The 26,231-nt window shown below is 42.2% G+C and overlaps 2 protein-coding genes across 2 annotated transcripts; both read right to left on the minus strand.

The window, feature by feature from the left end:
- Nucleotides 1-2,853: 2,853 nt before the first annotated feature.
- On the minus strand, nt 2,854-4,506 carry PRR18 (proline rich 18). The gene is given in 3 exon segments (XM_030945700.1): nt 2,854-3,772; nt 3,774-3,867; nt 3,870-4,506. Coding segments are annotated over 3 exon segments (807 nt in total). The 5' UTR covers nt 4,072-4,506; the 3' UTR covers nt 2,854-3,261.
- Nucleotides 4,507-6,540: 2,034 nt separating this feature from the next.
- On the minus strand, nt 6,541-25,536 carry SFT2D1 (SFT2 domain containing 1). Its single transcript, XM_030946047.1, has 8 exons — nt 25,396-25,536; nt 19,231-19,317; nt 17,388-17,470; nt 13,911-13,992; nt 11,505-11,540; nt 10,691-10,749; nt 9,298-9,327; nt 6,541-7,148 (listed from the first exon to the last, which is right to left on the minus strand). The coding sequence occupies exons 1-8, from the start codon at nt 25,456-25,458 to the stop codon at nt 7,109-7,111; spliced, it is 480 nt and encodes a 159-aa protein (XP_030801907.1). The 5' UTR covers nt 25,459-25,536; the 3' UTR covers nt 6,541-7,108.
- Between the last annotated feature and the right edge of the window lie 695 nt (nt 25,537-26,231).

Here is a 26,231-nt window from a genome sequence, read left to right on the forward strand (position 1 = left end):
TTCACCAGTGCAGACGCAGAAGGGTTCTTACAGCAATACTTACACTGGGCTGCAGCTCCATGGGCTGAGAACTGGGGGGAGCTGGCAGTGTCCTTATCTGTCCAGGGAGAGCTCTCTCACTTGGCTGAGCACAGTGCAGCAGAGGGGCAGAAAAGGTGTTGTTTCACAACATCCCACTTGAATTTTCCAGTCATGCCAACCACAGCCTGTCCTGAGCCCATATGTGTGAGAGGCTGACTGGGGATCAGTGGGATAGGGAGTTTTGGTTCTCAACACTTCATAAGGCTTTTGCCCTCTCATCAAGGAAAGGAAGAGTGATTAGTTCATTATAGGATGCCTACTGACATACAATTAAATAAGGGATCTTAGACAGCAGTAGCTATTCTGCACTAAGAAAATGCAATGACTTATTTGAGGGTTTCCACCACTTTCTGAATTTCCACAGGCATTTTTTTCTTGTGGAACCTGCTACTGGGCTCAATTGTCTATTACAACACATCTTAATGAATTAAATAAGTGGTTTTATTATGTTTAACTACAATTTTTAGATACTGGAATCCAAGAGTTTTCTTTCAAACTGAAAAAATACCAAGAGGTAAGCCACATGCAAAAGGAACAGAAGTCACTGCTGGTTTGTAGGAATTAACTTCCTCTGTCTATTCTAGTACCACTTGTAAGATTTCTGGGCATTTCAGCTGAAAGTATTCAGAACACTAATTTCTCATTCAAAGAGAGCAGAAAGGTGGCAATACTGAAAACAAAAAATCTTGATGTTACCATTTAGTGAAAGAGATACTATTCCAAGCAGTTATGTGACTCCTGAGAGTCCAGTGGCTCTTAGCATCCAGCCCAAAATCAGGACTGCATAACCTCATTTTGGGATGAGCTCATCTCAGGCCTGCTTCCAGTTACCATGCACAATGACTTACCTTACATAAAAGATCTTAGCTGCATGATCAGCTTTGTTTAAATAAATTCTTTAGGGGAAATAAATAAATACACAAATAAAATCTATCCAGGCAATTCCCAAGTTCTCAAATTCTTCATTCTAGGAGCAGGTTCTTTCTTTTTCAGAGCTGCCAGCTCTTCAATTCCAGCCCCTCTTACCCCCAGTTCACACTGCATTTGCTGCAGCTGTGCATTCAAATTTATTGAATTTTTTACCACACTTCAGACTCTGAACAAAGCAGCTTTCAGCCTCACAAGTAAGCTTTAACATACTTCAGCCCTTAATGAGTGAATCACGTTTCATTGTAACTGGAGATATTGATTGTAGTTAATATGAAACCATGGAGCAGTTTAAGGAACAATATTAAGAGTCCAGGATGCTCATTAATAAACTCGCATTCCCAAAAGTGAAACAAAGGGAAAACTCAGCTAACAGCTCAACTACTAGCATTTCCATCATTGTTAGAAGAGGGAAAAGCAACAACAAAAAGTGGTTCTGACATCAATCCAGCATGTATAAAATTTGACATGAAATTTGCAATTGTTGAGGCAGATTGACTTGAAGATGTTAATGAAGACTGGTAATATGACAGAACTACATGCAAACTCAGCTAAAATGATATGAAAATGCATGTGTTTCATAGCTATCACTACAAATGACTCTACATTTGCTTAAATGAAATAGAATTAGTCTCCATAAATTTTCCCATGCCCCATGCTTTTGTCTCTGGCCTTTGAACATAGCTATTTGACAATTGCCTTACATTGGTTCATTTTTAATTTTTTTTCAATGGCAGTATCAATGCATTTAATAAATATTTATTTTCTCATACCATCTCCCCAGTAATTTCTTAAGTTTTAGGTGGAAAAAAAGAAAAAGGTACTTGAGCAAACATGGAGCAAAACAAAATGCAGCACAGGGCTACATCGTGCAACTAGTATACAGAAAGGTTTATCTCACATGATTTAATGGAAGCCAGCACAGACATCATTTGGTATAAACAACTGATGTCTTAGTGAAATTTGTAATATCCAAATTGTGGCACTAAACTTTGTTTTACTCCACTACGTAAATTCAGCTGAACGTGAACATGTTCAAACATGAATTTGCAAAATACTTATAGAACCACAGTAAATGCTCAGGTCTGACTGTTGTTCTGGGAAGCTGAAGAACAACAATAAAAGAGCAACAGTAGGTGGCCGAGACACTGTAAGCCTGGTAAAGGCTTACCCTTCCCTTTCCGCCCGTAATTTCTGTACACTTGGCCTCCCACCCCCCTCCTCGCCTCTCCCAACACACAGAGCTCGGAAGAGCACCAGGCATGGCCATAGCCCGGAGGGGGGAAGGCTGCAGTGGGCCCCAGGGATGGGAAGCCGGGGGACGCTGACAAAGGATGCTGCCTCTGTGCTCCCTCCCTCCCTCCTTCCTTCCTATTCCACCTCGTACATTGGCAGTGGCTCGAAGGTCGGATGTGTCTGAATTACTGTCTGGGAGGGGATGAAATCGCCAAGTCCATGCACAAGCCCAGCCGCTCCTCTCCGGTTCTCCGGCGCAGGAAACCGGAGCTCTGCCCACGCCGCGGCCGCCCGCACCTCCCCATCCTCCTCCCGCCGTCCCTGCCTCTCCCCGGGAGCACCGCTCCCCGCCGGCGCTGCTGCCATCTGCCCCAGCAGGACGGGCTCGCCCCCGCCTGCTCGGTCCCCTGCCTCCGCCGCTTCGCCGAATCCGCGGCTCTGCGTTATCCCTGGAGCCGAGCTGCCGGCGGCTCTTCCGAGGAGCAAACGTGTGAACGGCACAGGCTCTCCTCACGGCGACCAGCCCGCCATCCTTACCTTATGGACACCGAGACAGCGGATACCGCCAGGCTGGGACAGCCCAACGCCAAGCCACCAAGGCGCGAAGGCTACCGCAACACAAGAGTCCTTTATTCAAATAAATAAAAATGAACTTTTATGTACAAATATACAAAACCATTACGCACATTTTATAAAGTAGTCGGAAATCTTTAAAAAAACCGCGAGGGTGGAGGCAGGACGCCCACAGCCGGTGCCCTCCCTCCCTCCCAGCACCCGGGCACCGGCGGGCGGAGGCCGGCGCCGCTCCTTTGTCCCTCGCCCCGGCGGCGGCGGCGGCGCCCCGAGGATCGACTCCGGGCCAGGGGCTGCGCTGCCCGGCCCTGCCGCCACCCGCCCGGGCTGCCAGGGCGCCGACAACACAACACGGAACACGACATCGGGGATGGCGGCCCCACCTCCCCCCGGTCCGACCGCTCCGGCGGCCCCCGCCGCGCCGCTCCCCGGTCCCGGCGGGGCTCAGAGGGTGCCCAGGTGCGGCAGCGTCTCCAGCCGCTCGGGGTGGTCGCGCCCGGCCGCGCTCTCCACGCCGCGCAGCCACTCGGTGCATTTCCGCACCAGCCCCTCGTCCGCCGCGGCCCCCGCCTCCTCCTCCTCGTACTCCTCGTCGTCGTAGCGGTGCCGGTCGTTGAGCAGCGAAACCTTCAGCAGAGCGCGCAGGTCGCCGCGCCGGGCCGGGGCGGCTCTGCCGGCGGGAGAGGGAGCGGGCTGCCCCCGCTGCCGCTCCAGGCTGCGGCGCTGCAGCACCCGGATGGCCTCCGGGGGCAGGCTCAGCGAGAAGCGCCCCGCCGCCTCCCCCGGCGCCCCGCCGAGGCTCTCGCAGGAGCGGCTGCTCGCCCCCGGCGCCCCCGGGCGGCCCCGCGGCTGCGGCGGGGTGGGCTGGGGCCGCGCCGCCCGCTCGGCCGGCGGTCTCCGCGGAGGCGGCCGCTGCAGGGACGAGCAGGGCCAGGAGCTGGAGAGGGGCCCGGCCGCTCCGGGGGCGCCCCCGCGCCTTCCTCGCCACCTTCTCCTCTGCGGGCCGAGGCGCTGCTTTCTTGGGGGCCGAGGCGGCCGCCGGCGGCTCTCGGGCTGCGCCCGGGCGGCAGCGGGGGAAGCGGAGGGGGTCGGCAGGATGGCCGGCAGCAGGGGCGGCAGCGTGGCGGGGCGCCCGGGAGTTCCCTCCGGCTCGTCGCTGCGGGCCCAGGGAGGAGCGGAGCGCGCTCCGGGCAGGGCGGCGCTCCTTCCCGCGGGCGGGCAGGGCCCCGCGGCGCGCCGGGGCTGCAGCCCCATGGCCACGGGCGGACGAGGAGCCCGAGATGCCGGCGCGGAATGCGAGCTCGCTCTGCGCCGACAGCCGCCGATTTTCCCTCTCGATAACCCGTCCCCCTTCCCGCCCTTCGCCCGCCCCGGGAACACCCTTCCCCAGCGCGGGGTGGGCGTGCGGGCGGGGACGGGGGTCGTGCCAGCACTGGCCGCGCTCCCGAACGAGCCGCACTGGTCGGGCTCGGTGCGGCGCTACTCCGGCGCCTTTTCCCGGTCCTCTCCCGCCCGCCCTACAGCAAAGCCGAACTCACGAAGAGGATGGCAGAGCTCACGCCCCGAGAGCAAAAACGCTGTGAATTTGTCCCCAAGTCCTCAAGCGTCCAAACGTGAAAAGGCAGTATTTTAAAATCATGTTAGTCTCTTGCCGTCTTAAAGCCAAGAATGATACTTTGATTTCCTTGATTACTTGAAGTATCATGAATAAGGGCAGGCAGACAGGCCAAGAGACATACACATTCAGACCTAGGGGCTAGCTGCCTCGGACTTAGTGGACAAGCGCTGCCTGGTTTGATAATGAAGAGTACAGTCCAGAGATCCTTCTTCTAGTGTCAATGCCTTCTGTGACAGAGCTAATGTTCATCCCCCCGTTGGAGGTTTGCTGGTTGTTTGGGGCTTGGTTTGGGTTTTTGTGATATCCAAGACAGCAATTTCCTATCTTTTCAAGTACCCTAGGCAACAACAGAGGTTTGGAGAAGTTTCATGATGCAGTAATAAGTAAACATACATTTCCTATGGATCCAAGATGATTACCACCACTCCAAAATTTAGCCTTGTAAGTCATGGCATATAATTTCTACAGAATTTATTTCAAAGTGCTGTTTTAATTAGGGTACCAAATCTTTATCAAAAAATGGATAGCATGTATGCAATCCACAGGGACAGATCTTCACACCTATGGTTCCACACTATCACAATGGGTATTACTACACTGTGAAGATTCCCCAACTGCGAGCTCTTGGAATACTCATACACAGTAAACAAAGACAGGATGCAAAGGAGCAAAAGATACAGGCAAAACAACACAGTGTGTGTGCTCTGTATTCAGATGGAGGCAGTAAACCCTTAAATGTTCAGGAGAGAAAAAGAACAAGGAAGGCACATGATGTAACTAACAGATCAAAGTGCATATGGAAGCATACCAGTACATGGAACTGTTGGTTCTTGAACCCATTCTCTCCCAGTGATCTAAATGTTAACAGATGAATGGTGAATCCACCATAGTGGATAAGTAAATAAATAAATTTTGAATATCCAATGTAACTCTAATTAAAGACTACAGTGAAGGTGGTTGTGTACCACCAGAACTGGTGGGTGATGGGCAAAACCAGCTCTGGAGCAAATGAAAGCCTGGCCCTGGCGCACAAGAGATGGGATGGCACAGGATGGGACGGGATCTTTCCAGTCAGCTGAGGTCAGCAGCAGCGACTGGGGAAGGGGCAGTCACTTCCAGGATGATGCCCATCACTGCCTACACACATCCTGCTTCCTCTTCAATGCAAGCTGAAAACTAAAAGGAACCCAAAATTCACCCTTGGGTGCCTCAGCACCCAAGGGCCGTGGGCAGAGTTGGAATAGCTGTCCCTACATCACACAGCACTAGTGAGCCCAAGGGCCTGCTGTGAGGCCAGGACTACCTGCCCCCTGCTATCACCAGCAGGGAGGATGCCTCCCGAGCAATTTATTGTTACTAACCAGTTAAAAGGCGTGGCTTAGTTGGAAGTTTAGCTGCAAAACAATGCAATCACCCTGTACACAGCTTCCCCAAAAGTTGTTGCTATGTTTTGCAACATGCACTGATATTCAACAGGAACATACTGTACCTCAATTTGTCTCTTTAGCGTGAACTCTGAATACTAAAAACACTGAGGTTTTCTCCTTCCTGACACTGCAGATCACATCTTTCCAAAGCCATTCCTTCTTCTAGATTTGTGGATCAACAGAAGAAAAAATCCCAACCAACTCAGTTTTGAACACACATATGTAAGCACATCCATCCTGTGCAAAAAAGAACCTCCTGCAATATAATATTCACCAAACATTAAAGATTTAACTTTGCTCCAGAATAACTGGACAGTCCTTAGCTGAAAAAATCAGAAATGAGAATCTCTTACTGGAGCCAGGCAAAGTGTTAGAGTACTTAAATCGAGTACCAGATTAAGTCAGAATGAAAAGTTTGTCTAAATACTAAAAGAACCTTTAAGGTCACTTCTGCAAATCTATCAAACAAAATTGGATATAGTCATATACAAACATTTATATTTTCATTTTTATTCAAGAGTAATGCTGAAATTTTCAGCCCTCTATAGTTGATTCCTAAATAAAAATGTATTAGACACTTTTAAAATGAATTTATTTCACAAGTCCCATTTATACATTAGTCATAAGTTCTTGTAGTAAAAAGTATTTAGGTATGAAAGTTTAAAAAAAAACCAAACATTTAAAATACAACTTTTTTAAAAAAATCCAACAGGTTTTAAACATTCCTTTCACATTCTCATTAAGTTTTTTCCATAAGGCACATGTATAGACATTTCAAAGGAGCAGTTAATTACAACCTTCCAAATCTTTACAATGTTTATAAAACTCTGTCTTTGGAAAAGCATACAATGGATAATATACAAACATAAATGGCGCATTGCAAGTTTTAGACAGAACTGTAAATGAAACCTTTAGGCATACTACCCAGGCCTTAGTGACTTGCCTCCACTGGGGAACAAACTGTTACTGGATACAAAGTAGTGCTAAAACTACTCTGTATGAAGTACTTCAATGTACTTTCTTGTTAGAAAAAAGCCTGGAAGTTCCAGGGTAAACACAAATAATTCTCCAAATTTATTTAAAAACTGTTTCTAGTAAAAATTATTTAATCTCCCAAGTGCAAAAGGCAAGGAAAATACTAAACTGCTACTGGGTATTTCAGAAGCGGCAAAGTAGAGTTTTTTGAACAAAATTTACAGAGGAAAAAAGTTGCCTTTTAAAGTGGACAGTGGTTCCTGGTTTTAATTTACCCCAGACAGGATGAGAAGCATTTAATCACAGCATCCCTTTAAAGAAGAAAAAAAAAAAGTCAGTTAAGATTTGTTATTTTGCTTATAAACATCTAAACCATTACCTATTTAAAATTACAAATATGGCAGAAACTAAAGACATATCAAGAGCTGATCAAATGCAGGATCAGTGTGCGAGTGCCTCCACTGCCCCAGCTAAAGGCCAGGCTCAGGCCAGGTCAGTGCCAAGGTTTCCATGCTGTTTGCATTGCAGGCCATGCTGAAATGTAGACACAGCATTGGGAGGTGCTCTGCAGCACTCTGGGAGGCTGAGCAAAGGCAGAGCCCGATTTCACATAAGGCTGCCAGCAAGGGTTCAGCTGAGGAGCGCCCAGTCCCCAGCAGGGCACAACTGCCAGGGCTCCAAGCCACACTGGGGCTGGACCATCACAGTGCAGGAAATAAAGCACAGGCTGAAGGGCTGGAAGTGTGCACTCACAGTGCAGGATGGAGAGAGCTGGTTCAGCCTTATGGTTTGGAAGTTCTGGAGGGTTCCATTTTTTCAATCAACAATAAACTGTTTTCTGACTGTTACACTCAGATCATTTGCTTTAGTCTCCATTATTTTTCCTTTTCCCAGAAAAGTAACCAACTTACTATGGAGTGGAATTTGTATTCTGTTGCTAGTCAGTTTCAAAAACAAACAAACATACTATCATCACTCCTTAAAGTCTCTTAGCTGTATGGGTTTTGGTTTTGTTGCATTTGTTGTTGTTTTCATTTGGGTCTGGTTTAGTGGGGCTTTTTGTTGCCAGGCCAGTAGGAGAGCTACCATTAATTAAAGAAGAAACAAACAGAAACCAACAACCCCCACCCCAACAAACCTGTGAACAAGTAAAATGTTCTGAAGAGCAAACCATGAAAAGAGTTAAACCAAGGAATGATAATTTCATGAAATCAAGAGAAATGCATACTTTAAACAAATGACATAATACTATTCCCTGGCACTTAGCATGGTTTAGATAATTGTTCCCATAAGAAAGGCAGTCTATATAACAAATTTATCATATCACTCCACATAAGCAAATAACTCAGCAATCCCTAAAGAAATCACAGTATTACTAAAAGCAGTCTCTATAAAATTCAGTTTTTTGGCTCATAAAATCTAATAGATAAATAAACCCAAAGAAATTAACTGATGCATATAACCTAATGTTTTTCTGCCCAGAACTTAGAAGTACTGTTGATAGGGAAGAAAAAGTCATAGAGACCAGAAGCTCAACTTGCTTCCTCTACAGAGAAAGCCATAAAAAAGAAAAAAAAAAAAAAAAAAAAAAAGGAATGAATCTACTCAGAGTGTCTCATGGCCAGTGGACCTATAAGAACTCAGAATACTACTTTTGTCTGGGTTAATCTGAATTGTCAGAAATAGTAAAACGACAGTTTGAGCTGTTATTTTATTCACTGTAATTATCAACAACTATCTTTAAAAAGTCCTTCCTAGATGATATCTGAAGCTTTAAAAAAACAACAGATTTTTTGGCAATGCTACTGGAAAATACCAGATGAAAGGGCTAGACACACCTCTGCCACAGCAAGCCTCCTTAAAGGACATGGAAGTGCTTAATTTTTTAAAAAAACCCCACTGTCAGGAAGACCAAACTGCATTTTACATGAATCATAGAAAAAACAGTTTCTTACATTTGATTACTTGCATGTGTTTTCACTATGTGTTTGGTCTGCTTTCATTCCCTTTTTGTACACACAAGAATGGAAGAAAAGAGAGGAGCTTGCCAAAATGAAAATAAAGCATTGCCTTTGCCCCTCCTAAAAATTATGGAAGAATTCAGAAATAGAAACAGAAGTTGCCACTTGATCTCAGCTCCATAAGTTACCTTTAATTTTAGTACCAGAAAAGTCACTATTGCATCACTGTATTGTTAAATCATTAGAGACATTATTTAAACAACACCTTGATTCATTTTCAGTGGTGGAAACTAGAGAGAAATTCATTAAAGAGAATTACTATGTATTGTACTTCTATTTAAAGCTTATATTAAGCATGACTTTTAAGTTCAGCTATGCCATTTTCTAAAAATTAAAAGGAGCATGTTATATTTTTCCACACACATAAAGTACTTTTTGCCCTTCCCCAGCATAAAGGTAACTGACTTTTGTTAAGACGGAAATTATTATGCAGACTCACCTTGCAAAAGGAATATAAGACAGACTATACCTAAAAAAAAGAGGAAAAAAGTATATTTGCAAAGTGTTCATGTCTCTCCTAGAACCAAATTATTTCACTTTAGGCCAGGATTAATAAAAGCAACTGTAACAAAATTTTAAACAAGATTACCTATTCAATTTAATGCTTACCTGAGAAAAGAGGACATGTTTGGACAAGAAATAAACAGTGACATGGATTTGGTGGTTAACTTTTTCTTTGTTTGGTTGAGTTTTTTTTATTTTAACGTAGTTCATAACTTCCATTGCACATGAACTTAAAAAACAGATTTACTATTGCCAAATCCGAAAGGAATAGAAAATTTGTGTGAAAATGGTACTCCAGATGATAGAGACAACTTCTTCCAGTTTAGAAGACAATCTAAATTACTATGCAAATATACATCTAATCATATTATTTATGTAACTAAATACAGATACATGCTGTAGGATGAATAATACTCCACAACTGTGACACTCAGCTGACAATTCTATTATTCTCTGAAACTTGTTTCTCACAAGCCTCCAGGCAGTGTTGTGTTCTCATGCTCAGCCTGATCAAACCCCAGGACACTTAACAAATGTGAACTGTCTGCTGCAAACACACAGAGCACAGTCTGAGCTAGGAGCCTTCCCTCTATCTAGCACCATGCCCAGCAGTCCCTGTCCTGAACAAATGGTTCCTTGTCCTCAGACACACGTTCAGCACAGACTCTGTGTACTCAGGACAAGTTCAAGCAAGAACTGTGGTCACCTTGGGCTGCCTGAGAGTGAGCACTTGGGATAAGGACACCAAGTAATTCACCTGGGACAAGGACACCAAGTGGGTATATATCTCTGTGGAAAAAGCAGTAACTTCTAGAACTTCTGCCAGGCTTGCAAGCATTCACCTGACTGTGCTCACACACTGCCAAACCCAGCCCCCGAGCTCCTGGTCATCACCATCACAGCACCTGCTGCACTAAATTCACCCTCTCACATCCACCTACTCTTTACCCAGTATATTCCTGGGGCAGGACGTACTCTATGAAAATGTTTCTAAGTTTCCTTCATTTCAAAAATCAAAAACTCGTTAGAATTCAAAAAAGAGGAGAGTATACTTCTACATACAGAAAAAGCCCGACGATTTTTTTTGCATATGTATTCCTTTCATAAGGCTTCAGATAAGTTCACACATTGCAGAATATATTTCAAATTACCATTTTTGCAAGACGATTGAATATAGATTTTGCTGGAGTTACACAACCCAGCTGAGAAAAAACAGATTGAGGCTAGCATTTGGGCACACTTATATGTGAATCATATATATATAGGTTTATAATCATGCGGGTGTAGGGGCAAGGAGAAGAAATTAAAAGGAATTTTAAGAATCTTACCAGGTCATTGCCAAGAACTGCAATATGCAGAATAACAGCGCCAAACCTTTTTTATTCCACTAAACAAAAAAAACCCAAATACTGCAAATTAGTTCATTTTGCACCACACCAGTCTATATTGCAAGCAATTGGCACAGACTGATCAATCAAGAATAGAGCAGACTGACAATGCCTAAATTTCCTTGCCTTAGTTTGCTGTTTCTTTCCCAACAACTCTCCATTCATTTTATCCATCACTCCATTAGCATCATGTTATGTAAACCTTTTCTAGCTTCGGAAACACCTAACAACATCAGTGTTAACACTCACTCACATCACTGTACTTCTGCAAATATGGAAGTTCATTCCAGTAAGATATTTACTTCTATGGAATGCAACTACAGTTAGTTTTCAACCAAGATGCCTGAAGATACTTCTGGTTTTTTTCTGTTGTCTTAACCAGCTTAATATTCTGTATCCATGGCTTCTGCAGACAGCTATACACTCTCTGGTGTTTTCTGACATAAATATGCATCACTGAAACAAAACAATATTTGAGCTTGGTTTTCTTCGCTTTTATTCTAGAGGTCTGCAGACTGAACCCAATACTCTAGATTTTGCATTCTCATCTACATCACATGCAGGTGGAAGGATGCATTTGCTTTTACAGCCAGCAGGCTCATCACTCCACCTGAGCTACACTGCAGCCAACAACAAAAACACCACACACGAGTTCACCTTTCCTTCACCCCTGAACTGTATCTTAAAGCTACAATACAATTAATAAACTAACCAACTCAGATTGCTTTTTAGAAAAAAAAGTATTCTCACTTACCCAGAATACAGCACACAGAGTCAATATTAGGCAAAGCTGGGGTGAGAAGGAGAGACAAAGAAAAAAAAAATGAATACTCAAATACACCATGAAGAAAGTACAGTAACCACTCCCATGTTTTCAATGGGCAATCAGCACTTTAAAATTGACTTATGAAATAAAGGCTGTCTCACAGTGACTATATCATGAACTCCATGGTATTTTTCAAAGCATAGTATGAGGTACACATGGCCAGAAGGGCTGGGACAGGTCTTGAAAGGAAGACATGGCAGGAGCTGACTTGAGGAAGCAGCAGGAGTATAAGCCGGTGCGCGCACCCATATTTGTTGGTTGGTTCTATTAAGAGGTGGGCTTAGAAGATAAAGCTTTACTGAAAGGAATCAAGAAGTCTGGTAACTGCTACTCTCTTATTTCACTACATACTATCATTTTGAACCTGGTATTCATAACACCTGTCTCTGACAAGAAAGATGTGTGCATCGCTACCAACAACCCTTTATTAAAAACATCCATTCTCAATTACAGGATCTGGCAAATACAGGCTATGCCTCATCTGCCAGTGCTTTTTCATCTTCTGACACCAATGAAGAATCCACTAGGGAGCAGCTGCCTCAGGTACAGTGAAAAAGCTCACATTAAGCTTTGTTTGAGGTACTTAAACACTTTGGATGGAACATTACAATGATATAGTTTACTATGCCAAATAATCACTCCATTTGTGCAAGCCTAACCATCACTTAAAACTTTTCCACTAGATCTTATCTGGCTTCCTCCATTTTTCATTACACATAGTACAAAACAGAACAAAACCAAAAATCAATTTTCACTTGAAAAAAAATTTGTTGGCATTTTATTGAAAGAAAGAAAAGTAATACACGCTTGAAATTTTCCAAACACATCTGTGACTCCTGAACTGCCTACAATTCTAGCTTTGTGTTAGCATGGGGATTAAAACAGTCAAATTCATCCACAGTTTTCAAAACTTTAAATTTACCAGTTCTTCTGTGTTTTACTGAAATTTCCATACTAAAAGTCTTGGCTCTCATCCTATGTTCATGTTCACTATTAGATGAAACCTTTCATTCTCATTTTCCCAACTTTGCTAGTAGCCTCTCTGCACAGGTATGTCTCTGATATGTGCTCTGCTCTCCTTCCATTTCCCAGATGTGTTTTGTTTTTACAGCCTTCAAAGCAAGTTATTTTCTTTGTCACCATGTCTGAGCACAGTGGATGACAGGATCATCAGAGCAAAATGATTTTTGTGCCTGCTGTTTTAAGTGTCTAGCTTAGGCTCTCAGCTTCTTTGGAAAAAGCCCACAGCTGTAAAGTGTTAAAGAATTTATGCTCAGCAAATACAGACCCTAGCAGAACTGGAGATATTCTTGAACATTTTTAATTCATGCCTACAAAACGTACCCTTCCTAGGACTTGTAACCTGGTATGAGTTGGAAATAGTGACAGAACAAAACAAGAACACTCAAACAAAACAAAACAAACCTCTGTAGAACAAAGCAGAGTCCAAGCAATGATCAAGTGACTTCCCCAAAAGACAGGGGCAAACATAAGCTTCTCAAAAGAGATTATAACTATTTTTTATGTGGGTGTGCCAGAGGAAGAACATGCAACCTCTAAATGACAGCCATCCAGAAGATTTTCTTGCTCACTAAACTAGAGAAACAAGTTATATGATAGAGAGAATAGGAAAGCCAACTACATTTCAAAAATCAAAGTTGAAACAAATCAGTAGGAGTAAGACAGAAAAGTATTAAGCAGAGAAGCAGCAAGGGGAGAAAGTTGTTTTAACTACCTAATATAGAGATTTGGGATGGGAATTCTGATATTGGGGAGAAGGTTTTTCCCATCCTTCTGGAAGAAAAAATGATGGTCGTGAAAGTAAAGGAGCCAGGGATGTCACAATGGAGAATCTCAAAGCTGAACATGTGGCCTCCCAGACTTGGGGGAAATAAATTAATTTTCTCCTTTGCTTTGGAAGTGCTGAACCACTGACCTTTACAGACCAACTGCAGCCAAAAAACAACTGTCAAGCTACACTTGGCGGCCATAGTAGCTAAAAAAGTCTCTCCCCTTGTTCTTGAAGAAAATATTATAGAAAATAAATTAAAAATAATTAACCTGCCATTAGCATTTACTAAGAAAGATTTCATAAGGAACATTTTACTCCAAATGATTAATTAAAAAATCATAAACAACAAAAACACACACGTTCGTTCAGAGAAAGGAGCTAGATGATCTTTGTGACATACAGAGCTTAACAGCTTGACTGTCATTTCTCTGCAGAAGGAAGAGGCAGACTGAGAAATAACCTTCCTTTAGAAAAGCATCAGATTTAGCTTTGAGGCTAAAGGAAAACTTTTTAATAAAAGGAAAGAAAGATACTATATTTACCAACATCACAATCGTAGCTATTAATCGTTTTGGATCAAACATTGCTTTCAGTTGCTTCAATGGCCCCATCAGGAAACACGTGCTAATAGGAGATAAAAGACCAAAACAAATTGTAAATAATTTTCAAATAACTCTTTCTAAAAGGCAGTAGGTAATTAACCAGTTTTCCAACAGATAGATGACTACAAAGGTTTTAAAAAAAGATATTTCAGTGCTTAGCAACAGAGACTAACTAGAACAGAAGGTGAAATACTCTATGAATTTAGCCCTGGAAACAGTTTATGAGTCACCCTTGGTCACGAAATTCTTTCCAAAATATTACCATAGTGAAAAAAAAAAGTAACAGGCAAATACAAGAACACTTATATTGGTTGAGATAAGAGAGGACAGAGTGTGACAAGGATATACTTAAGGAATAACAGAAGAGCATAGAAGCAAATCAGTTTTTATGAACTCTTCCACCAAATAAGAAAAAACACATTTCAATGAATAATCTGCTTGATGTGCTGAATGCCATTTATAAATAAAGACGATTAAGAAAGCAGTGCAGTTACAGTTAAATTTAAATCATGTTAAGAGATACTAAATGGGGGGAGATTGAACTATGACTATAAGTAGCTCTACATGAATTTAGAGATGGGTGGGTGGTCAAAGATGTTTTGATTGTTATTTTAAGATGGCAAGCACCATAATAGAAAAAAAAAACAAGAAAAAAAAAAGATGAGCAAACTCAATTGCAGAAGTAAATGAGATCATATCCAAGATTTCAGGAAACATAATGGGAAAAATATCGTGGTTAGAGCTTTTTACAGTACCAAAACAAAACATTTTACGTATAGCAGAGTTATCAAGTTGAAGTCCAGTGAATTTTGTGTTGAAGCTGTTTTAACAACTGACTTGCCAAAATAATGTCAAGATTACAAAGACCAACCTACTGTAGAAATTTTTTTGTTTAATAATACGTATTTTAACCCAGGCAGAATGCAAGTAGCTACAATCAAGATTACAGGGATTCTACCTCTTTTAGTCAAACTCAGCAAGCAAAAAGGCAGAAAAAGTTCAGTAGTTTGTATTAATCCTCCTGCTTTTTTCTACTCTGTAGTTAACTAGAAGGGAGAATGAAAAACATCAGCAACACCCCATGCTGCACCTTTTTATGCAAAGAAATGCCATCTGAACTAAGAGTTCACAACCTCAGGAGTATTTCTCTTCAAATATTTGAGATGAGCCTCTTTCTTCCTTGTCATTCTGCTTTGTAGAAAACACAACAATTTTAATGAGAGAGTTCTAATGTCTGTAATCTTGTGGTGGTCTGAATGCTTTACTACAGAGCAGAAAACCTAGTCTAACTCCTTTTCTAGTAATTCTTTTTGTATATGAAATGAAGCTGGAAAGAATTTGATAGAGCTTCCTCCTGAAACCAATCATAAGCCTTCTATGACAGAAGAAATATGGGAATCCACATTCCAGGCAGCAAATAAAACTCAATCTTCTACATCCAAACGTTCTCCTACCAGCAACTTTGCACAGGTATCTCCTTCATATTTTTTATCTTATGGAGACAGACTTCAAATGTCCATATTAAATGAAAAAAGGTTTTCACAATTCAATAGAAAAAGAAAAGTTTTTTATTCACTGCAATCCAAACTAATTTCTTCTCAGTATTTTTTCATCTTCTCTGCTGAGCCATGAAATTAAATTACGTCCACCAAAAAAAAGAGGACATGAAGAACTAGAAGAAAATATTAGTTAGCTGGTGGAAGGATAGTGATGAGGAAAATGAAGTAGTAAAAAGGAATTACATTTTGGCCACATAAAAGTAGGCAGAAAAAATATAGAAAGTAAAATTCATTGTTTGTAATCTGACTCATATTGAGAAGACCGACATCACAAGAGCTGCACCAGAGATGAGAAGAGATACCCTGTGGAGCAGAAAAAAAGGCTGGAAATAAATTCTAGACATCCTCCAATTAAACAGAAGAATTCTTTTAGATACACCATTCTGTAGAGACACATTCATCATCTCTGAGAACAATCAAGTAAGTATCATTGTTTTCATGTGCATGGTTAGAAAACAATAGTAAAAACAAGCTAGAGGGGACTAACCAGGCTAGTAAGAGTGGTGACTGAATTTTGGTTTAAATACAGACTTGCAAAGAAGCCTGGAAAAGTTTAAATCTGCTAGTCAATTTGGGACTTCATTGTCATCTCCTACTGTTCTTAGAATACAGCTGCCTGTTTTTTATATCCAAAAGGAGTATTGAATGAAAAATGGGCCTCTTCTTTCTTCTAATTTTAGCTGGAGTGCAGACTAAAGATTTTCAGCATTCTCCTGAAAGAAATACTAGTCTGGAAAAACTTTCCTCTTAACTCAATTAGACTTCATTAGTACTAAGTTTCTAAAATGCTCATTTAATTTGAAGAAATGAAAACACACCCAATACCAGGTAAAAACAACACAACCAAAAAAACTCACGCCAAGCCAAAACCAAAGAATAAAGAGTAAGATAAGGGAGAGAAAGGCAAGGCTAAGTTTTTGCCTATCTCCAGCATTCACTTTTTGTCTTGTTTTAGGTAAGAGATGGAATAGTTCTACAACTGAGACTCAAAGCCAGTATAGGCATTGTTGTCTCCTAGCATATTTGTTGAGGAAAAGCAGTACCTTCACATTTCTCAAATGTTAATGCCCCATTACATGAGTTCTAAACAGATTAATAATGCTTTGACTCAAAAGTTAAGTTACTTGACTAAAGTCAGAGTCCATGAAAGTCAAGACCAGACTCCATGGGGTTTGAGTCCCATAACCATGCCTCAGTCACACTAAGATAATAAGAGAAGGAGGAAAAACATAAATTAAAAATACCTTGGGGACATTATGTTTCTTATGTGTCTCTCAAACTGTGAAAGCAAAGTTTTCAATCTTAAGAGGGCCCCTTCTAGAGGCAAATCTTTTAGGACTGCTATGTGGAATATTTCAAAGAATCAGAGAGTTTAAAAATACACTATGAGCAAATGTTAGATTCTGCCTTCAGCCTTACAGTCAAAATAAGGATTTCCTGAATGTTTCCTTTTTGAAGGTTTTCTTGGAAACAGGATGATATCTCTGTTGAAAGCAAAAAGCTCCTTCCAGTAACAAAGTATCCACACAGAGCGCACATTACCAGTTTGCTCCTGAAGCTGAGGTACTTCTGTACCTAGCAGAAGGACTCAGATGTAAAAAGTACAAAACATTCAGCTAGCAATTTGTTATTCATACTTCAGATATCAGTTGTGATGTGCCCACAAACACACAGGTAACTGTGTGTAAGGTACCTGATAAACAACAAAACTGTAAAACAAACAAGTTTTTGTTATTAGCATTCAATATAAAACAATGTTGTTTACACACAACATAGACAGCACTCTAGAGTAAAAGCAAATGGAAACGTAGCTGAAAAGGAGAGTACTTTTCTGAAACCAATAACTAAGAAATCATACCTGGCGAGAGCAGCAATATTTCCCAGGGTGTAAAACACTGCAAAAAGTTTGATTCCCTTTGGGAGCCATAGCAATGCTGTTCCCTATAAAAGACAGGTTATTGGCACGTTTGCAATTAGTTAATTCAATTTATTCAGATTTTATAGTGCATAAATACAATTTCATACTACTAGGAACATAATTCTGACATACACTAGCAGAGCACACAGTTCTCAGAGTTGCAGCAATCACTCCCCAGCACACTTCTATTGCCACCTGCTGGCAAACAATGTGTTGGTTCACTGGATTTGTGGGTATTTTTACAACTAGGCAGTTTATTTATATTACTGAACACATTTATTACTGAACACATTATATCCTATTTCACAACACTTCCACTTTTGTTACAATGCCCCACTGTACATCCTACACCTCTGCACACCAGATAAAATGTCATAAAGCTGCACTAATATTCACCATCTCCTTTCTCCTCCAATCAACCATTTAGACTTGCAGCTTAAATACACACTGAGGCTGAATAGAAACATTTTAGAACACTTCCAGGAATCTCTTCTCTCCACTCAACTTAAAAAAATCTGAAGCCTTCTGCTGATCACAGTTCCCTATTATGATGAGGAAGAAAGGAACTATAGGAAAGGGACCTGAAAAGATCACCTAGATACAGCCTCCCACTAGACCAGGCTGCTCAAAGCCCCATTCAGCCTGGCTTTGAACAGTGCCAGGGATGGGGCATCCACAGCTTCTCTGGACAACCTGTTCTAGTGCCTCACAATCAAGAATTTCTTCCTTATATCTAACCTAAATATCCCTGTTCTCAATTTGTACCCATTACTCCTTGTCCTGTCACAACAGCTCCTAATGAAGAGCCCCTTCCTGGCTTCCCTGCAGACCCCCTCCAGATACTGGAAGGCTGCTATGAGGTTTCTACACAACATTCTCTTCTTCAGGCTGTACAGACCCAACTTTCTCAGCCTGTCAGAGCCTAAAGAAAGCCTCCACTAGAAGCAAAACAAACTGTGATCTGTACAGTGAGTCCTGAAAAAACCCAACCAAACCAAAAAGCAACAGCATTCTACCCAATTGCAATTTCAGTGCAAATCTGTGGCGAAGAGAAAGGAAAAGAGGAAGAAAGAGGGAGGGAGGAAGCAGGGGTAGGGAGGAAGGAAAACAGAGGAGGAAAAGGACTTCCCCAATGTTTCTTCAGCTGTTTCTGGGAGTTTCCATGCAGCTGAAAAACTGCCTTCTTGTGCAAGTTACCTGTGTCAGATTTTGACAGAACCAAGCAATTAATAGATCTCAACTCTTAACTGCAGGCTGCAGACTTCTGCCAGCCTCTAAAGCTCAGGAATTAACACAGGATTTGCTGACTGTAAAACCACCAGGAGTGCAGCAGGTTTTTCAAGTGTCAACACACAACCACACCCACTGATTTGTTGAGTGTGACATGCTACACTTGTGGTTTCTTCAGACTTTAAAAACCTTTCAATCTTCCCCTGTCTCTTTTCCTTTTATTAGAGAGAAAAAAAATAAGATGGGTACACACCTCTTTCCTAATACACCAGTTACAAAAATAGAGCATATTTTGTCAGTGTTCAAACCTTTTAGTAAGAAAATGTATTAGGCTACAGTAAAAATGCCCACTTCTGTAATTGGAAGAAAAATGGCCAAAATCATAATTTAGAGATCAATAGCCAGTTATACATTTAATGTCCAGTTAAATAAAAGCACACAAAATTTAGAATGCAGGATAAAGCAAACACAGAATCACACATAAAAGAGGAATATTAATGAGGTTTAACTGTAGAACAATAATAAAGTCCAAGGAAAAAATAACTTTACTTACAAGAAAAGAACATAAAATGCCAGCAACAAAGCATATGGCAAACCATCTGACTCGAGTTCCAAAGCTGAGTGTTGAGGCATCAAGGACCTTAATAAGAAGGGAGGAAAAAGAGGATATTACAAACCCAGTTTAGAACAATCTAAAGGACAATTTTTTCTCTACCACTGAAGCCCTTAATTTCAAACAAAGTAACTTTTAGCCAGAAAGAATTATTTTACCTTGCTTAACAGTTATTTGTGTATTAATTCTTTCATATCACAAAATCATATTATCAATCTGGAACATATGGAAACATATTTACAAACAAACAAAAAAGACAAAACCCATAAAGGTATATCCTGGCATGCAAGCAACGCTGCTTCACTTTCAAACACACTTTTTTAATCACCACACAACTGAAAATAGTCACAGGTGTACCAAAGCAAAAGAATGAATGGACCTTCCAGCAATTTGCAAAGGAATGAATTCATTTGTGCAACACTGTAGGTTCCTATAGACATTACCACCTTTTCCTGTTACTAGAGAGGATCCCTCATACATACAAATGCCAGTATCCACTGCAAGCATTACAACTCCAATTTCTCTTCCAATTACCGTCCTGAAGGTGTAGGCAAATTAACACAGTTTGTCTCATCAGACTAAGCTAACTTGCTGAAAGGGAATATTTCACTTCCTGCTTCTCCAGAGTGACTCCAGGACCTAATGAGCTGAGCTACCTGACACAACTCCTGACATGAGAACAGAATTAGTGTTCCTTCTATTCTGATGACTTGGCTAATGAGCCAAGCCAGCTCTGCAAACCGTCAGAAAAGCAGCAGGGCTGATGTAAGGAAAGAGGCAGGGCCATGTAGCTGGCAGAAAGGCCCCTTTCAGCAGAAGTGATTTGTTAGATATGCTCAGCTCATCTCCACCCACGCTGTAAGAACAATGCATTTCATCTTACTCCAGGTCACTATAATTAAATGTACTTTCTGTTCTAAACTGGCCTATTAAGTGAAGTGTTGCTTCAGCTTACATAAAATTACTTTAAATGAACAACTTTCCTACTTGTTCAGCTGTCACAGGCAAACTTGCTCTCCTGTTATTTAGTCAACAGGTATTTTAATCAGACTTATTAACCAAATATACATTATATACTTTCCTCAGCCAATGAGTCTGATATCCCTCCTTATCTCCTGAGAAATTTCTCTTTCAGGCAGTGGTAAGCTAACCAAGGAAATCTGGTTATTGCTTAGAATAATTTCACATTTGTACAAATGAGGAATCTGTATCTAGTTTAATAAAAAACTGCAACATGCACACACACATACAGGTGCTGTGATGACAGAACTTCCCAAAGGTTGGAAGATGCAGCTTACCTTGCTAGGTCCAACACTTTATCCTTATGTATGCATTAAAAAACCAGACAAAAACAGTAACTGAATGATCATTTAGTATTTTAAATCATATTTGACAGCCAGAGTCCTGAATGCCTGCATTTTTAAGAAGAGTAGGAACAGCTAAAGACACTCATTTCAATCATGCCCTTAGTTACACCTATTCATACAACTAATCACAAGCATACATACACACGCAAATAAAGAGTAAAAATCCTTTCCATCTGTGTTCAGAAATGAAGTGTAGATAGGCCAATAATATCAGTAAACCCAGCACACACATTTCAGATTGCCTAGAAAACAGGGAAAGGATGAAGAGAAATTGTTTATTCAGGTGCATCAGGTCATTGCTGCCACTTACTGCTCTTCTATTTCTAATCTTATTATCTGACAGTGCTCCTGAAGTGACTACCAGGAGACTTCATTCTTCAAATAAATGTGAAAACAGCTTTATCTCCAGTTAAATCCCTAACAGTTAAGAGGTGAGAAAATAAAAACAAAACAAAAAACAAAACAAACCAACCAAACAAACAAAAAAAATCCAGCACAAGAAATAAGAGAACCACACAAAGGCTTGGAGCAAAAATTACCACAAACACCAAAAAGTTTGATGCATTTTATGGATTTAATTCTTAAAAACTGACAATATATGCACATGAACTACAGGAAGATAAGCTGTGGCATTAGGGCTGCCAGTGAATTCTGTGTAATAATAAGACTAAATACATTACATGGTATTAAAGTGAAGGCTCATCCTTCCAACCATTGCCAATGATGTCACAATTTATACTGTCAAGCTGAACCTATTTAATACAGTTTGAAATCCTGAAACTGGGGATCTGGTAATGCATTTTCTTAGTCCCTAATACTTAAGGGAACTGAGGGGAGGCCTCACTACAGCTTCCTCATGAGAGGAAGCAGAGCGGCAGACACTGATCACTTATCTGTGGTGACCAGTGACATGACATGAGGGAACAGCTGAAGCTGTGAAAGGAGGTTTAGGCTGGATATTAGAAAAAGGCTTTTCACCCAGAGGGTGGCTGGGCACTGGAACAGGCTCCCAGGGAAGTGGTCACAGCACAAGCCTGAGAGAGTTCAGGAAGCATTTGAACAATGCTCTCAAGCACAGGATGTGACTCTTGGGGATGGTGTTGTGCAGAGCCAGGAGCTGGACTCAATGGTCCTTGTGGGTCCCTTCCAAGCCAGGATATTCTACAATTTCAATTTTTTGGGTTTCACAGAAGCAATGGAACTCACTGCCTGTCCAAGACGCCTGTTTCACTGCTGCAGAGAAGCACCTTGCTGCAAAAGTTGAGTTGCAGATACACAGTTCAACTGTGTAAACCAGACACCAGCTTGTGCTCAAATGCCAGGCTCACTCTAGAAGCTGAGGACCTGACAGTGCAGGAACCCTGTGCTGCAGGCAGGAATTTCTACACCAGGGACCATGGGACACCCTGAGGTAACACAGACTAAGAACCCGAAGGAAAAGGAAGTCTAAGCTGCCCTTGCAACAAAAGCAGGAAACAATGCAAAGGTGCTAAAGATTCTTTTTGTGTGTCTGACATAAGTTATACAGCTAATCCCAGATTTCAGATAAAAAGAGTTGTCATTGCAGTCTATGGTATTTGCATAAGCAAAAACTTTTACTTAGGAGGATGAAAAAATTTCCAGGCACGTTCCACATCTGTAGTTTGTGTGGAGAACAGTAGTGGTGGCAAAACACTGTAAAACACAACCCTTCTTGCTATACTGCTTATCAGCTTGTTTCTAAGAAAAAAAATCAAAATTAAACTGAAATCAACAAAAGGAATCCTATTGCTAAGCTTTAATGCCAATCTTCTGGACAAGAAGCTTTTTATTCACAGGCTATTTCAAGCCAATAGTATATGAAAGAAATTACCAAGACTTCCAAAAATCAAGAGGAAACATCAAGTGGAAACCCGAATCTGGAATGGAGACTTTCTGAAACATAAGGAACAGGTTTGCAATAACAGCATCACTGCTGAAGAGTTTACAATAGACACACAATAAACAGTATGAATGATAATCCACAAGGCTGCTTTTGATCAAAAATAAATAGTTCTTGTGGCTCTGAACATCCACCTAGGTGCCCCCATATATTAATGATCTTATAACAGTTTTCCACATGGGCAAACAGAACCACTTTATTTTACTAATCTAGAAGTTAACAATTACATCTTATCTCAATGGTAAATATGCAAGTAATGGAGAAAATTCAAAGAAACATTGAGTAAATTGGCAGAATTGAGTTTCTAATCCACAGTGAAACAATATATATAGTGATAATATTCTCATCTTTCCCTAACAGGCTTCCTTATATGTATTTCTATCACCAGTTGAGATTAAAACACAAGAAGCATAACATAAGAAATGAAATATAAGAAATGTATTATAAGAAACGTAATATACAATTTCTTATAAAAATATAAGAAATACCTGGTCTATTCCTCTGTTGAAATCTTATTGAGTGCTTTAAGCAACTGTCAGATTTCATACAACATCCAACATGTCACATGGACTGTTTTGACATTAGTTTTGGTGTTGATAAAACTAAACAGCATAATGCTGCCCTAAAAAGCATCATCACATTGCTACATTTATTATTGATATTTTTGGTAATTAATTCCTTTTTTTTTAATATATTTAGAATAATGGATCTAATTGCAGCAAGAAACAACAGCTGGTCATCTGAAGAGTTTAGAAAGTACAGAAAGACTTCACTGAATCATCACACAGTTCTTTCATTATAGACTCGTCTTCCACTTAGGAGGAATGGCTTGTGACTTCATGATAACGGTTCTGCAAAAACCAAGGGAAAGAATCCAGAGATATCTATGGACATGAACCATATGATGGCTATTACACAACTATCAGATATTCCAAAGAGAGGGCCTTTGTTTTCAGCCAAACACATGACTTGTCTCCAGAAAGATCATGGAAACAGCTGAAGATTTTACACGCACAATGCATAACCTCACACTTTCTTTCACAGCTCCACCTCTTACCAAGTGTTCCTCTCTGCATGGGTGCACATACTTTTTTTGCTCTAATACACACACTTTAAAAATAGTCAGCACCACTCAGCTCTAGCTTTACTCAAGGTCACATATGAATTTCCTCTCTAAAAAGTGGCTTGATTTCCACTGTTCTACAAACACATTGCTACCTTGAGAGAAAAAATACAACTGAGAAACTGCCTGACTAAACACATGAGGTTTTTTTTTTAAGTCAAGGGTATTTATTTATTTTAAAGATCTTTCTGGTTCACCTCAGCATGACACTCCAAAGACACATTTATAAGTTTTCTTCTACCATGTACTGGACAGGCTTTAAGTATAGGCAGATTTTTCTTATTTTAAGTATTTTCTAGCTATAACAGTATCATTCCATGCAATAGTAAAATCCTATAGAGTTTAATTACTGACATTTACAAAACTAAACACATTCTTAGCTGAGTTCTCTCCTCAAGATATAAAAGTTAAATATAAAAGCATTAAATATGTAGGCATTTATCTACTGATTGCCATTTTACAACAACTATCACAGCACCAAGTAAAGGAAAAGTCTATGCCACTATCATGTGCCTTGTGTGAAATGTGCCTGGTGATGGCAGAATAATCAATTCTCTTGGAACTGAACTGAGATTAACAGAGATGTAAGTATTTCTCTGATAATCCTGAGAAGAGCAGAAGGTGAAGCATCCCTCCCAAATGCTGGCAGCCAGTTCATCCCTCCCAAATGCTGGCAGCCAGTTCTGGGGTGAAAGGGCAAAGATTCTACACTGCTTCCAGAATCAGTGCACACAATTTAGGTGCTTTGCTGTGGCAGAGAGGCCAAATTCATGAACCTTGAAGACCAACGGCAACTCGGTGCAAAACCAAGTGAAGCATGCCAGCAGCAAGCTGCCAGAACTAATATCACCCCAGCCATGCTCAGTTGGTGCTGGTTCCCCAAGGTCTGTCAGCCGCAGCTCAGATCCCAGCTACATTCCAGCCTCCTCCTCCATGCTCCAGCACGCTGCAAGTAGCAAGCAAGACATTCCTTGATGCGGGGCACTTTGACCTGCAGTCACATGAGTTAAGAGCGAGCAAAAGGAATAAATGGTTCTTTGTAAGCATGCTCAGCTTTGCTTCAACCTAGAGATTAGTTCTCAGGAATGCATGGTCTTCAAACACAGTAAAAACGAAACAAAAAAAACCTGCTGACGATGAGGAACATAGTGGGAAGGAAATAGGACAATTAAGCTATACTTAAGGAGTAAGGAGCAAAAAGTATCTTCAGCAGAATGTACACAAAACGATGTTTGTCTAAACAAAACCTTTGTTTCTGCAAATTTAAGGGCGTAAGGGAATGAAGAAGAAATTTACATTGAATCGCAGACTCAGTCGGGCTGGAAAGGAGCATAGTATGTTATCTGCTCCCCGCTTAAGCACAAGAAAAACTTGTAGAAACCGAAGGACCCCAAGCCACCAATACAGCCAAAAGCTTCACACATGAGTAACTGGCCAAAACTCATCCTCCGGGCAGAGCCTGCTGCCCATACCGCCCGTCCCTCGGCGCACGCCGCAAACTTCGGTCTGCCCTTTGCCTGCCCCGCTCTGCCAGGCACCGGGAAGCGGGGTGTGCGTGTGCGCAGGCCGGGGACGGGGGAAGGCGGCGGGGGGAGCGCGGCAGCGCCCGAGCCACGGACCCCGGGCCCGGCCCGGCGCGGCTCCAGCGCCGGGGAGGGCAGGGGAAGGGAGAGCGGGCTCTCGCCGGGCCGTACCTGCGCCGTCAGTCCCTGCTCCTCATCGTCCTGCCCGGCCAGCACCCGTCGCAGCTTCTCCATGCCGGCCCTCCCTGGGCAGGGCCGCGCCGGGGGCCGGGATGGGGCGGGACAGGGCCGGACGGGGCCGCGCTCCGCCGGCCCAGCCGGGAAGTGACGCGCACCACGAGGCGGCGGCGGGGCCGCGGCTGCGCAGTCCCGGCCGTGTGCGCGGTGCGGCGGGGAGAGGCGGTGCAGCCCCGGCTGGAGGCGCCGGGCAGGAAGAAGGCCTTCTTCAGCCTGACCCCGCCTTCATCGCCGCCCGCGGAATCGGCCTTCGCACGGCAGCGTGATTTGCACGTGCCCAATGAGCACAGGACATAGAATGCAGTACACAGCGGCTGCGCAGGGCCCCAGTAGAACTGCGTTAGGACGCGCTGATGCTGGGGTACCTCGTACAGGTGGAACTTCCTTGGCATCGGTTTCTGCCCGTTGCCTGTGGTCCTACTCCTTGGCACCACCGAGCAGAGCCTGGTTCTTCAAGTGATGCACAGGAAGTTCCAGTTGAGTACGGGCGAGAACGTCTTTATTATGCAGGTACCTAGCACTGGAACAGATTGTCCGAGAGGTTGTGTACTCTCCCTCAGTGGATGTGTCCAAGAGCCATCTGGATGCGATCGTGTGCCGTGTGCTCTAGGATGGCCCTGGAGCAGAGTGGTTCCGAGCAGCCGGCGGTGTCCGGCTTCCTCTGGCTGTTCAGGGGCTGGTGCAGGCAGGGCGGGCCTTTGGTCAGTCAGTGGCGGCCGGCAGGCACGCTGCGAACCGCAGCGCCAGCACCTTCGGCACTCCCTGAATTG

Source organism: Camarhynchus parvulus, chromosome 3 (assembly GCF_901933205.1).
Source record: "Camarhynchus parvulus chromosome 3, STF_HiC, whole genome shotgun sequence".
Classification (NCBI taxonomy): domain Eukaryota; kingdom Metazoa; phylum Chordata; class Aves; order Passeriformes; family Thraupidae; genus Camarhynchus; species Camarhynchus parvulus.

What these genes read in the sequence shown, in the direction of transcription:
- SFT2D1 (XM_030946047.1), bottom strand. Translation starts at nt 25,458, where the DNA reads ATGGAGAAGCTGCGACGGGTGCTGGCCGGGCAGGACGATGAGGAGCAG. An exon ending in TAGCTACGATTGTGATGTTG is followed by an intron (nt 11,541 to 13,910) that starts GTAAATATAGTA and finishes TTCTCACCCCAG; the next exon opens with CTTTGCCTAATATTGACTCT. An exon ending in TCTTATATTCCTTTTGCAAG is followed by an intron (nt 7,149 to 9,297) that starts GTGAGTCTGCAT and finishes TCTTCTTTAAAG; the next exon opens with GGATGCTGTGATTAAATGCT.